This window comes from Pezoporus wallicus, unplaced genomic scaffold (genome assembly GCF_028554395.1).
Source record: "Pezoporus wallicus isolate ANWC-B61680 ecotype Strahan unplaced genomic scaffold, APGP_CSIRO_Pwel_v1 contig_7545, whole genome shotgun sequence".
NCBI lineage: Eukaryota > Metazoa > Chordata > Aves > Psittaciformes > Psittacidae > Pezoporus > Pezoporus wallicus.
Window position 1 is genome coordinate 9,597,961 of NW_026642398.1, and position 12,874 is coordinate 9,610,834.

The following is a 12,874-nucleotide window of genomic DNA, read 5'->3' on the forward strand; positions in this document are numbered from 1 at the left end:
AAAAAGGGCTTCTGAAGAAAGGGAAATGGTCAGAAAATCACCTGGTTTACACCATTCTGCATTTTCTGCCTTTCACTGCATTGACGTGAATTAAAACGAGTTTCAGGCTGTGATAAGTGGATTGGATTTTGCCTTTCTTAATTTAGCTTTGAGTATATCTTCTTGGAATGGGTCTGCTGGGTTTCAGGGGATGAACAGTGGCAGGCTGAACCCAAAGGACTGAATTCTCTTAAGCCGTAAGATGTAGCAGAATAGAAGCTACTTTTTAAATTGAACTAATTCCACTGTCTCTTCTTTGCTGCAGGTGGTGGATGTGGACTTTAAAACAGTGTGTCTCAACATCTCATCCTCAACTATCAATTTTTAATCTGATTGCACTACAAAAGGAAAGCTGCTAATGGGATAAATGTTGAGACTTTACAAGAACTGACTTGAAGTACCGAAAGCCATTATTATTAATCAGGAAGAGCTTGAAGCTAAGTCCGTATCTGACCAGTCAGCATCATTTTCACATAACAGGCATGGCAAGTAAAAGGAAATCAACAACACCATGCATGGTCTTAGCCAACGAGCAGGATCCGGATCTAGAAATGGTATCAGACTTGGAGGAAGGACCACCTGTGCTCACGCCAGCAGATAACCCGACAGCAGAGAGCGTAACGAGTGATGAGGATGCCCATGAGTGTGTGGATTCAGACAATCAGAAAAATACAAGTAAAGTCGAAGGTGGTTATGAGTGTAAATACTGTACTTTTCAGACTCCAGATCTCAATATGTTTACTTTTCATGTGGATTCAGAACATCCCAACGTAGTATTAAATTCATCCTACGTTTGTGTAGAATGCAATTTCCTTACCAAAAGATACGACGCTCTCTCGGAACATAATTTAAAGTACCACCCTGGAGAGGAGAATTTTAAATTGACCATGGTGAAACGTAATAATCAGACAATCTTTGAACAAACAGTAAATGATCTCACTTTCGATGGGAGTTTTGTTAGGGAAGAAAACGCGGAACAGGCTGACTCTGCTGAGGTCCCCTCATCGGGGATCTCAATTAGCAAAACTCCTATTATGAAAATGATGAAAAACAAAACAGAGACTAAACGTATTGCTGTTTTCCACAATGTAGCTGATGACATTCCTGGTGAAGAAAAGGGAACTGAAAATGAGCCAAACTCTGAAGAAGTAGTAGAAAACCCACCGCCGGCAGTTTCTGAGTCAAAAGCGAGTCATTCGGTTGTTGGCAGTGCAGCAGATGTGGCCAGTGCGGTGGTGACTCCAGCACCAGTGCTTCAGCCTGGGGTGGCACAGGTCATAACAGCTGTCACAGCTCCACAGAACTCAAACCTGATTCCAAAAGTCCTAATACCTGTAAATAGCATTCCAGCCTATAATACTGCTTTGGATAACAATCCTCTTTTGCTTAACACCTACAACAAATTCCCATATCCAACCATGTCGGAAATCACTGTTCTTTCCACTCAAGCTAAGTACACAGAGGAACAGATTAAAATATGGTTTTCTGCCCAGCGTCTGAAGCATGGTGTGAGCTGGACACCAGAGGAAGTGGAGGAAGCAAGGAGGAAACAATTTAATGGCACAGTGCATACTGTGCCACAGACAATTACTGTTATTCCAGCACACATTTCCGCTGCTAGCAATGGTTTACCTTCAATTTTACAGACATGCCAAATAGTTGGTCAGCCAGGACTAGTTCTCACTCAAGTTGCAGGTGCAAACACGTTACCAGTAACAGCCCCAATAGCTTTGACTGTAGCGGGAGTCCCAAATCAAACACAGTTACAGAAGAGTCAGATTCACACTGCTCAGCCTATTGCAGAAACCAAACAAGTAGCTGCTGTTCCAGCCCCTCAGCCTATCAAAAATGAATCTGCCCTGATGAATCCTGACTCCTTTGGCATCCGAGCAAAGAAAACTAAGGAGCAGCTGGCAGAACTGAAAGTCAGCTACCTTAAAAATCAGTTTCCTCAAGATTCAGAAATCGTTCGGCTCATGAAAATAACGGGCCTGACTAAAGGAGAGATCAAAAAGTGGTTCAGTGATACACGCTACAATCAGAGAAATTCCAAGAATAATCATGGGATTCATCTCAACAGTGATTCATGTGCCACCATTGTTATTGATTCGAGCGATGAAATGAACGAGTCCCCAACGGGAGCCACTTCACAAAACAAGTCATCCTGGAGTGCTTTCCCTGATTTCACCCCACAGAAATTCAAAGAGAAGACTGCTGAGCAGCTGCAAGTCCTCCAAGCAAGTTTTCTTAATAACCCCATCCTTACCGAGGAGGAGATGAATAGGTTAAGAGCCCAAACCAAACTCACCAGGCGAGAGATTGATGCCTGGTTTATAGAGAAAAGGAAATCAAAGGTCTTGAAGGAAGAAGGAGCTGACTTGAATGAGAGCAATGCTGGCAGCTCAAAAGAAGAGGCTGGAGAAACATCTGTGGGAGATGGACCAGCAGGAGCGAAATCAGGGTGTTCCACTTCAAGCAAAATAGGCAAAAAATCACCAGAGCAATTGCACATGCTCAAAAGTTCCTTTGTCCGCACTCAGTGGCCATCTCCACAGGAATACAACAAGCTGGCAGAAGAAACTGGACTCCCAAGATCAGAAATTGTGAGCTGGTTTGGAGACACTCGCTACGCCTGGAAAAATGGTGGATTGAAATGGTATTATTATTACCAGAGCGCCAATGCAAACAGTCTGAATGGCCAAGGCTTTGCAAGGAAGAGAGGGAGAGGAAGACCAAAAGGGAGGGGGAGAGGCAGGCCTCGGGGGAGGCCTCGGGGAAGCAAGAGGTTAAATTGCTGGGACAGAGGTGTGTCTGTCATAAAGTTCAAAACTGGAACAGCAATCCTGAAGGACTACTACATGAAGCACAAATTCCTTAATGAGCAAGACCTTGATGAACTGGTAGCCAAATCTCACATGGGATATGAGCAGGTCAGAGAGTGGTTTGCAGAAAGGCAGAGAAGATTAGAACTTGGAATAGAGCTGTTTGATGAGAATGAGGAGGAAGATGAAATGTTGGAAGAGCAGGAAGATGAGGAAGAAACCGATGATAGTGATACTTGGGAGCCCCCCCGACATGTTAAGCGTAAACTTTCAAAGTCAGATTGATGTGCAGTTTGGGATTTGGGGCCAAAAACCTATTAATGGGTTTGATGTTATGGTGAAGAGCCAGATGATTTCTTCATGGCCTTCAGTTCAGCAAGCACCTGCTTAGCATCTTTCTTCCACCTAAAAGAACCTGAGCAAGATGCAACCTGCAAGATGCAACCTGCAAGCAGGCAACAACTATTTGCTTCCTTACTACAAGAGGTGGACATCCTCAGGCCTAGCCTAGGACATGGGATTACAAATCGGATCCAGTTCAGCTCCTCCTCTTCCACATTACTGATGGGAAGGTTCATGTTCATCATTCACCTGACTGCTTCTCAGTATTTAATTGCCTTATGTTGTTTAATTCCAAAACCACCACAGACTCATTTTTTTTGTTGCTGTAGAACATTGCTCACGAAGGAGGAACATACAAAAACCTAAGATGGCTTTTTGCAAACATCGCTTCACCTGAAAGGTTTCAAGGCCTGGGTTTATTTCTTAAGGAAAGAGTTCAAAACAAAAGAGAAGGGGAAAAGTGTGACAAAGGAATCAATGAACCTAGGGGTGAGGATGGCTTGGTTTAAGAAAATGAGGTGATCTTGGCACCTTTTGTGTATCTTCAGAGTGTTTTGGGTTTACAGAACTTGTGCTGAAATGTTACTTGTTGATAATTATGAGCTAACTGAATGAGTCTAATGCTAGAAGATGCTTTTTGTTACATTTAATCAGTGTATCCTACACCAGTTTAATTTAAATGCCTGACAGACTTGATGCAGTTGATAGTACCATTCATTTTTAGCTTGTGCATTCTTTCATTTGTTGGAAATGGTAAGAAAAGTATGTGTATTTCTAGCTAAAAAAAAAGTAATTCTTGAAATCTTACACGAATTTGAAGGTAAATGTGAGGTGGAAAGTGCCTAAAAGGCATTCAGAGTTGCTTATGGGGGTTGTACGAATACACAGATACGGAGATGCAGAGTGTCTTTGAGTGCTCTTAAGAAAGGTTTTCATGTAAGTTGTGGCCATGACATGATGTTTAATTCTCAGACAAAATGAAGTTATATGGCTTTTAGATGCTTAGGAATGATAAACACACCAGTGTTTAATTGTTCCGCAGTGATAGCCCAGCTGAATGACGTGTGTGCAAGTTTAACTTAAATTCATCCTGATGGATTGAGCTCGCCGCTATGCTGGTTGTTCTTAGGGCTGCTGGGTGAACGCACTTAACTTCTACGGGAGGTTTGATCTGCCTGAACTGAACTGCAGAAGTAGTTTAATCTGATGTGGAACATCCACATCTTGAATAAGCGTCTTTAAAACAGGGGGAGAAAGGCCATTTTGTCTCAAGACGTTGAAGTTGTCGTAGATTTTGAATTAGCAACTGAAAACCAGGCCAAATTCACAGAAGTTAGTTTAGGCAGATAGATGGCATTCCATAGAACTGGTGCATTGAGGAAGAGTAGGTTGTGTTCTTGCTACTGTCAGTCTGCATTTTTTAGGGGTAAGTTGCTTTCTATTTAGATGTCAAAAGATGATGAATTGGTGCTGTTGTCACCAGCATTGTCTGCTCTTACACTGCACTAATGGAAAGGATGCTTGCAATGTCCTTTTGCAAACCTGTCAGCATCTTCTCTGTAGGCTTCTGCATGTGATGACCTATGAGAGGTTAGCATCGGGAAAATGTGTCCCAGTGATTCCACATCTCCAGGAACCGATTCCAGGATTATTCCTTCTTTCTTCCTGGGGTAACGGTCAAAGGACCAAGAAAGTCATTTTAGTCATGATTTTCTGAAGCAGAGGAGTCCGTGTTAGATCTTGTTTTCCTACGTGAATGTGGGTGAAACCCAGGTCAAAGCAACAAAGGGAATAACGTCCAACAAAGAATACTGTTAACCTCCTGGATTCGCCTTCCTTTGTGGTTGCTTTAGCTGCCTTTCTGCTCCCAGATTGAACAGGTTGCTAGAGTTGCAGGAGGATGTTCTATATGAAATCCATTTTACCAGGGTGAGCTTTAGAGAGTGCTGGAAAGAAAAGGGCCACGGCTGTTGGTGTGAGAGGTGAATTTTATGTGAAACTAATCCCTGGCTTCCATGACTGAAATTGTTGAGGCACAAAGGAGCCATGGTGCTAGGGAGAGATAGCTCAGAAGCCCTCAGATTAACTTGGGGGGGGGGGGGGAAGCAAAACTGTGTTGTCAGCTTATTTCACTGGAGTATTTATGGCTCTGGACGTGAGGTGGTGGTGGAGAGATCAGGATCTGGCCTTTTCAGCTTTGGCTGTTACGTGTGGCTGGGAGGTATTCTTGTTTGGCTGGTAATGGTATGGATGAGGCTGTTGTAGATGCCAGCAGATAGAAGAAAGATTCTCCACTGGGAATACGGTGCTTGCTGAGTTGGAAAGGGCAAAGCTAGTAGGGAAGGAGATGCTCTTTTTAAGTTTCCAAAAATATTAGAGCAAATCCTTAAAATCCTTGGGAATATGCCTCTAGCGAGCAAAGCCTGCAGTTGCCTGAATGCATAAGATTGACCCAGAATTAATATTCTTCATAAAAAAACAAACAGAAAACCCTCACCCAAGCAACCTGTCTAAATTAAGAGCTCATTTTTTTGTTAGCAGAGAACTGCATTTAGGTTACATTAAATCTGACCTTCTTTACAAGATGGGAAAAGATAAGGATCCAACTTAATTATACGATCAAACTGGGAAATCTTCCATCTTGGCAGTGTTCTGTTAAATAACACTCAGCTACAATGGCAGGCCTTAGCACATCTGGTCTGGAAAACACAGGAAGAGGAAATACATTGTTTATCAGACTAAATATAGTTGGATTGGACATATTCTGTCAGTGGAACAGTCAGAGATGGTGGCTGATGTATACCGGGCCAGATTCTCAGTTGTAAGTATTACAGTTCCATGTATTCCACTGGTTCTAATGGTATTTACAGCCCACTGAGGAACATTGTTTCTTTGCACAAAGTAAAATTGAAATGTAACCATGTGCTGTGGGTTGGCTAATGGGAGATGCAGAGTTACCCACGTTTCCTTTGGGCTACATGCACATATTAAGCCTTTCAGTTGTGCCAAGGATGAGAAAAATCTGGGTGGGCTCACCCTGAAGGCAGTACTTGCATGTATTTGTTATTGCTCATAATCATAGAATCATAGAATAGTTAGGGTTGGAAAGGACCTTAAGATCACCAAGTTCCAACCCCCCTGCCATGGGCAGGGACACCTCACACTAAACCATGTCACCCAAGGCTCTGTCCAACCTGGCCTTGAACACTGCCAGGGATGGAGCATTCACAGCTTCCCTGGGGAACCTATTCCAGTGCCTCACCACCCTAACAGGAAAGCACTTCCTCCTTATATCCAGTCTAAAATTCCCCTATTTTAAGTTTTAACCCATTACCCCTTGTCCTATCACTACAGTCCCTAATGAAGAGTCCCTCCCCAGCATCCCTATAGGCCCCCTTCAGATACTGGAAGGCTGCTATGAGGTCTCCACGCAGCCTTCTCTTCTCCAGGCTGAACAGTCCCAACTTCCTCAGCCTGTCTTCATACGGGAGGTGCTCCAGTCCCCTGATCATCCTCATGGCCCTTCTCTGGACTTGTTCCAACAGTTCCATGTCCTTTTTATGTTGAGGACACCAGAACTGCACACAATACTCCAAGTGAGGTCTCACAAGAGCAGAGTAGAGGGGCAGGATCACCTCCTTTGACCTGCTGGTCACGATCCTTTTGATGCAGCCCAGGATGTGGTTGGCTTTCTGGGCTGTGAGCACACACTGCAGCCGGCTCATGTTCATTTTCTCATCCACCAACACCCCCAAGTCCTTCTCCACAGGGCTGCTCTGAATCTCTTCTCTGCCCAACCTGTAGCTGTGCCTGGGATTGCTCCAACCCAGGTGTAGGACCTTGCACTTGGCATGGTTAAACTTCATGAGGTTGGCATCAGCCCACCTCACAAGCGTGTCAAGGTCTCTCTGGATGGCATCCCTTCCCTCCAGGGTATCAACCGAACCACACAGCTTGGTGTCATCGGCAAACTTGCTGAGGGCGCACTCAATCCCACTGTCCATGTCACCAACAAAGATGTTGAACAAGACCGGTCCCAACACTGATCCCTGAGGGACACCACTCATTACTGGTCTCCAGCCGGACACTGAGCCATTGACCACAACTCTCTGTGTGCGGCCATCCAGCCAGTTTTTTATCCACCAAGTGGTCCATCCATCAAATTGATGTCTCTCCAATTTAGAGTAAAGGATGTCGTGCGGGACGGTGTCGATCGCTTTGCACAAGTCCAGGTAGATGCCATCAACTGCTCTGCCCCTGTCCATCAGTTCTGTAGCCCCATCATAGAAGGCCACCAAATTGGTCAGGCAGGATTTCCCCTTAGTGAAGCCATGCTGGCTGTCACCAAGCACCTTGTTGTTTTTCATGTGCCTCAGCATGCCTTCCAGGAGAACCTGCTCCAAGATTTTGCCAGGCACAGAGGTGAGACTGACTGGTCTGTAATTCCCTGGGTCATCCATTTTCCCCTTCTTGAAAATGGGGGTTATATTTCCCTTTTTCCAGGTGTCGGGAGCTTCGCCTGACTGCCAGGATTTCTCAAATATGATGGCCAGTGGGTTAGCAACTTCATTCGCCAGCTCCTTCAGGACCTGCAGATGGATCTCATCAGGACCCATGGACTTGTGCACGTTCAGATTTTTAAGATGGTCTCGAACCAGATCCTCTCCTACAGTGGGCCCAAGGTCTTCATTCTCACAGTCCCTTCCAAGACTTGGGTGGTGTGGTCAGAGCATTTGCCAGTAAAGACCAAGGCAAAGAAATCATTCAGAACCTCAGCCTTCTCCAAATCCTGTGTAGCCCCCTCAGAGCTTCCTGAGGGGGACTATGTTCTCCCTAGTCTGTTTTTTATTTGCTATGTACCTGTAGAATCCCTTCCTGTTATCCTTAACATCCCTAGCCAAGTTTAATTCAACTGGGCCTTAGCTTTCCTAACCTAGTCCCTAGCTTCCCAGACAACATCCCTGTACTCTTCCCAGGCCGCCTGTCCTTGCTTCCACTTTTTGTCTGTTATTTCTGTTTGAGCAAACAGAGTCTATTGATTACCAGTTTATTTTGTTTACAGCATGTGTGTATTTGCACTGCATACTGGGAGGGAGTGAAATTCCTTCTGGAGGCCTCTCGTATGAGGACTGACAGGAGAAGTATTGGAAAACTCAGCATGCTGGTGTATTTTATCTGGGACTTGTAGTTGTGCGTGGTGGGAACTCAAAGCTTCTGGTAGCAGTGGTGTAGCCAACCTTAGGCTGCTGTGCTCCTTACCTAGGTACTCAAGACACACTGAGTAGTCACCCAAGAGAAACAGAAATCACCTGGGTGCAGGATAAGGCACCTTCTCATCCTCCCAGTTACACACAGGAAACTTCCTCAACTTAAGCACATCAGCAAGTGTCTCAGTGGGTGATGAATGTGAGCATCTCAGTGCTCACTGGCAGTGCACCTCTGCAGCATGGCTCCCTCTTGTAGCTTACACACACTTCCAAGCAAGATGCTTGGAAGTCACTTGGACTGAGCTGTGTTGACAGTGGGGACGTAAGGGTCAAGAAAGTCCATCTACCCTGGGGTGGGTGTCCATGCAGGGTTTTGTTGATTTCCCTGTGGGGTGAAGAACTGTGTATCGATGAGTCTGTGCTATGGCTTCTCTATTTCTGTGCAGCTTCACCTCTTGGGTTTGGGCTGGTTATGAGCCAGGTTTCAGTGACTGTCATTGACACTGATAGAAAGAAACTCCGATCTTGTTCAGATCTCACCTCTAGGCAGCTGGCTTCTCAGTCTTCCTTAGGAGCAGTTTCAGAACTCAGTTGTGAGCAGCACTTCCTTTAGAGCTAAGGTAGACCTTTCCTCTTCATCTGCTGTTTCTGCCAGAAGTACCTGATCTGATGATGCTAGTTAACTGATGTCTCTGGAATTCAGCTAAAGGGAGAATAAAGGTGATCCTTTGCCAGAATGGAGAGGGAGGACTAAAAGGAGGCAAGCAGTGTTAAACGAGGTGAGGCATCCCACCTTCAGTGTATTGTGCTGCTTCAGGGCATGTTTTGCTCTTGCTTCTGAGCACAATGAAAGAGCAGGGTTCCATCTTAAATAGTGCTCTCTTCCCAGTATCAACCTCTGAATGACTCCAAGGTTAGTGTTTGTTGTAGAAAGAAGGTCAGACCTATCCCTCCCTAGAGGTTTGAATGAACTAACAGAGTACTGGCTTATAAGAAGAGGAAAGAAGGGAAAATGCCAAACTTGAAGGCTCTGACTTTTACTTGCCCTGCAGAATTTACTTACCTAGAAGCTGATAAGCAAAGCAAGTTTTTCTCTTGCTCTCCTGACAGAACAAGTAAAGTATTGCACTCACTCATTTTGAGCACACGGAAATCTCTGCTTTGTTTTGAATGCAGAGGAAAGATACCTAACACCTCATGATTAGAATTTAGTGGATTATCTCTAATACACTCTAGTAAATGAGGCCATTCCCTTTTTTAACCTCGCCCAGGACCATTTTCAAACCTGCTTTTTCATGACATTATATGCGATGTGGGATCTGGCTGTAACTTTGATTATTGGGAAGGAAACTCATGCAGTGCCTGCATATGATTGCTGACTTTGGGCAAAAGCCCATTTTCTTCCTGCTCACCAAGGAACTCGTGAGGCAGGCGAATGCATTCCCTTGTCCTCTGCAGAGCAGAGAAAGCATTTCTGGAGCCCAGACAAAGTGATTCATGGCCTTACGCAGCCCCCATAGGCCAAAAAGCCCAAAGATGCATTCACTCTCCTCTTCCTCCTCCGTTTCCTTCTGAAACGAGAACACAGCAGTTAACTCTGACATCTTGTCTCTGGCTGCTGAGTAACCAAGCTATACTTAAAGGTGGGGAGCATTTTCCCTTTGCACTTAATGGAGTACTGTGTATTCAGGCTGGATGTCAGTATTTGCTTCTGTAAATAGGATAGTGTTGATCTGCATCCTCCACCGGAGTCCCGTATCTGTCTATATTCATATCTCCCAAGGAGAGAAGATAATGTTTAAGCTTCTGTAATATTAAATATCACTGCCCTAACCTGAATGCACAGAAGTGGAGTGCAATGAAATATAGCTACTTTCTTTGATTTAATTTATTTTTCTTGGAAAATAATTTTGCCTGTGTTCAGTAGTAATGGAAAGATAGTGTCGATGATCAGAAAGCAGTAAAACTGTTGAGAGTTGGCCATAATACTTGGGATAAGTGTGTAATTAAAGGTGAGAAGGGCTAATAGAGGGCTTGGTTCCCTGCACTGAACAGTGCTGGGCTACACCTGTATCAAGCTTGTGATATCCTAGGATAAGTAGATTTACCAGGGAGCTTGACACAAGCTTATCACTCAAGCTACTTGAGGTTTGCTGATGTGTTAAAATTACATAGGAAAAGATTTTAAAATGAAGGTTGTAACAGAAAGTGAAAAATCCCCTCAGCAGCTTCTTACACCCACTCCAGAGCTCAGATTTCTGTGCAGCTTTCTCACATTTAAAGAAGGGATGTTCCAAAGCACAGGTGGGTTATAACCAGTGTTTTCAGGGTTAATGGTTGGAGCGCTCGGGGGGTTTTTCTCCTTCTGTAGTGAAGAGCATCTGCACTTTTCCAGTCATTGCAAAACCCACTTAGACAACACTGTAAGATGTAGAGTGGTAACTGAGGATCCTGTAGCACTTCTCCAGAGTTAAGGTAGGATTTGTCTGATCACATATTGATGTCTGCATTTGAGCAAGACACCCCTTGTCAGCATACCCAGCGAATGCAGGGCTGCCCACCCCACGTGTCTGCACCCTCAGCCCCACTGAGTGCGTGTGACATGTAGCTTGAGGGCAGTGACACTACAGACATCTGAAACTGGGTGAGATGGATCTTCACCTGGCTGGATCGCAGCACTGACTTTGGTGGTGTGGTTTGCAATGGTACTTACCTCTGCTTCCAACTTGGCGCTCATTGGGAAGTGTGAGGCCTTTTGGTTTGCTTTATTTGCCTTTGTTTTTTTCTTTTTTTCTAGAGCAGGTAGCACTAAGGTGGTGGATAAAGTAACTGGTCCTTGGTTATAATACTTGGCATAAAAATGATTTGGGGTTTCTCAAGTATTATAGAGATAAGGTTACTATATAAACATTGGACTCTGCATAACTTGGAATGTGTTAAGACACATAATACTTGTGTCACAGTTGATGAAAATATTTTCTTATGCTTATACAGTACTAGATACCTATCACAAAACTTTCCCTAAGGAATCTGCTGGAATGATGGGAGATTCTTCATCTGTGATACGAAATGATCAACTACAAGAGCTCCATTATGATTTTGAAATGTTCCCCCCACCTCCAGTTCCAGCTCACAGAAGTGTTCCCAGTTTTGCATAGTTGGGTCTCTGCATGTGTGCTTACAGTCTGTACAGAAATGCACTAAAATGAGTCGCCCTACCCGGGAAGGCTTTATATTGTATAGAAAACGTAGCACTGGGTACTGCTCTTCATGTGCACAGGAGAGTTACAGGTGTCGGTCTCGTTTACAGAAATGATGGCGCTTTGCAACTTTCTATAGTATATTGCAATATATTTAAATGTCCTGTTTGACATGTGAAATGAAATCAAGTCAATGCATTGTTACGTATTCGAAGTATGAGGAAGACGATTCACTAACGACCAGCAAGGCTTTTAGAAGGTGTCCGGAGTGTAGCCGTCTGTGTGATCTGTCTGGTGTCTGTGATGTTAAAGGAAGCAACAATACTGTCAGTGTTGAGAATGAAGAGTTTCTTTTGAATGATGCAATAGCTTACAGTGTCTTTCCTTTGTAGCTGCCCAGCGTGGTGAAGGGGAAGCAATTCTTGAAAGAGTTCAAGAGAACTGGTTAACTGTGAATGGGCCTAATCTTTCGTGAAACCAAGAACATTTTTGGACACACACAGGACTTGAATACTCAAAAGGATTGGAACTTAGTGTTGTGCCAAAGTTAAACTACTGCAGTTGGCAGAAGTTCTGCACTGTAAATAGAAGACTGATTAAAAGACAGCTTGTAAAAAACACACAAAAAATCAGATTTTAATACAGTACGTTTTTATTCTGATACACGATGGAAACAGTCTGGTTTAGACCTTTTTTGAAGAGGCTTCAGTGACCACTAGATTTTGTCCTCTTATATTTTGTTTGGCCTAATACTATATGTTCTAGTAAGATGGGCTTTACTGCCTGTGTTCTTTGATATGTGATTAAGCTTATAGCTTTGAGTGACCAAACATTTTACAGAGTAAAAGTTCTTAGAAACAGTATATAACGTAACTGATATTTTCTGTGTCTTATTTATCAGGCTCTGCACAAACTTGGGAAGTTGTGCTGGACTTGTACAACTCCTGTATGGGAACACAGCATACTTCTGGATGTTACCCCCGTAAGCCTTGGTGGCACTACGGATCTTGCCTTTGGATTTATTTTTGTTAGTTTTTTGAGGCAAAGAGATGATGGATGCTGCTGTAAGATATTTGTAGTATTTCCATTATTGCTTTCTGTAGCAATTACTGCTTTTGCTTCAACAGATAAAGAGAATAAATCAGAGAGAGGAAAATCCTGGAAGACGCTGGGAGAAGAAAAGGATCATGTGGGAACTGCTGAAAATAAACTTTGTACCAAAAATCTGAAAACAGAAGTAATAGAATAAATGTCTCCTTACTGA

The 12,874-nt window shown here is 43.8% G+C and overlaps 1 protein-coding gene across 7 annotated transcripts in view; it reads left to right on the top strand.

Moving 5' to 3' along the window:
* Nucleotides 1-12,874, top strand: part of ZHX1 (zinc fingers and homeoboxes 1) — a 31,076-nt gene extending 18,202 nt beyond the window's left edge. For 4 of the 7 annotated variants that reach the window (XM_057429811.1, XM_057429812.1, XM_057429810.1 and 1 more), the window contains 2 exons: nt 305-3,692; nt 12,003-12,874. In XM_057429811.1, the coding sequence (XP_057285794.1) occupies nt 522-3,146 (2,625 nt within the window). In that variant the 5' untranslated portion in view covers nt 305-521 and the 3' untranslated portion in view covers nt 3,147-3,692; nt 12,003-12,874. Of the gene's footprint in view, nt 1-304; nt 3,722-12,002 lie in introns of all 7 variants that reach the window. The other 3 variants (XM_057429814.1, XM_057429816.1, XM_057429815.1) reach the window with 3 other exon arrangements.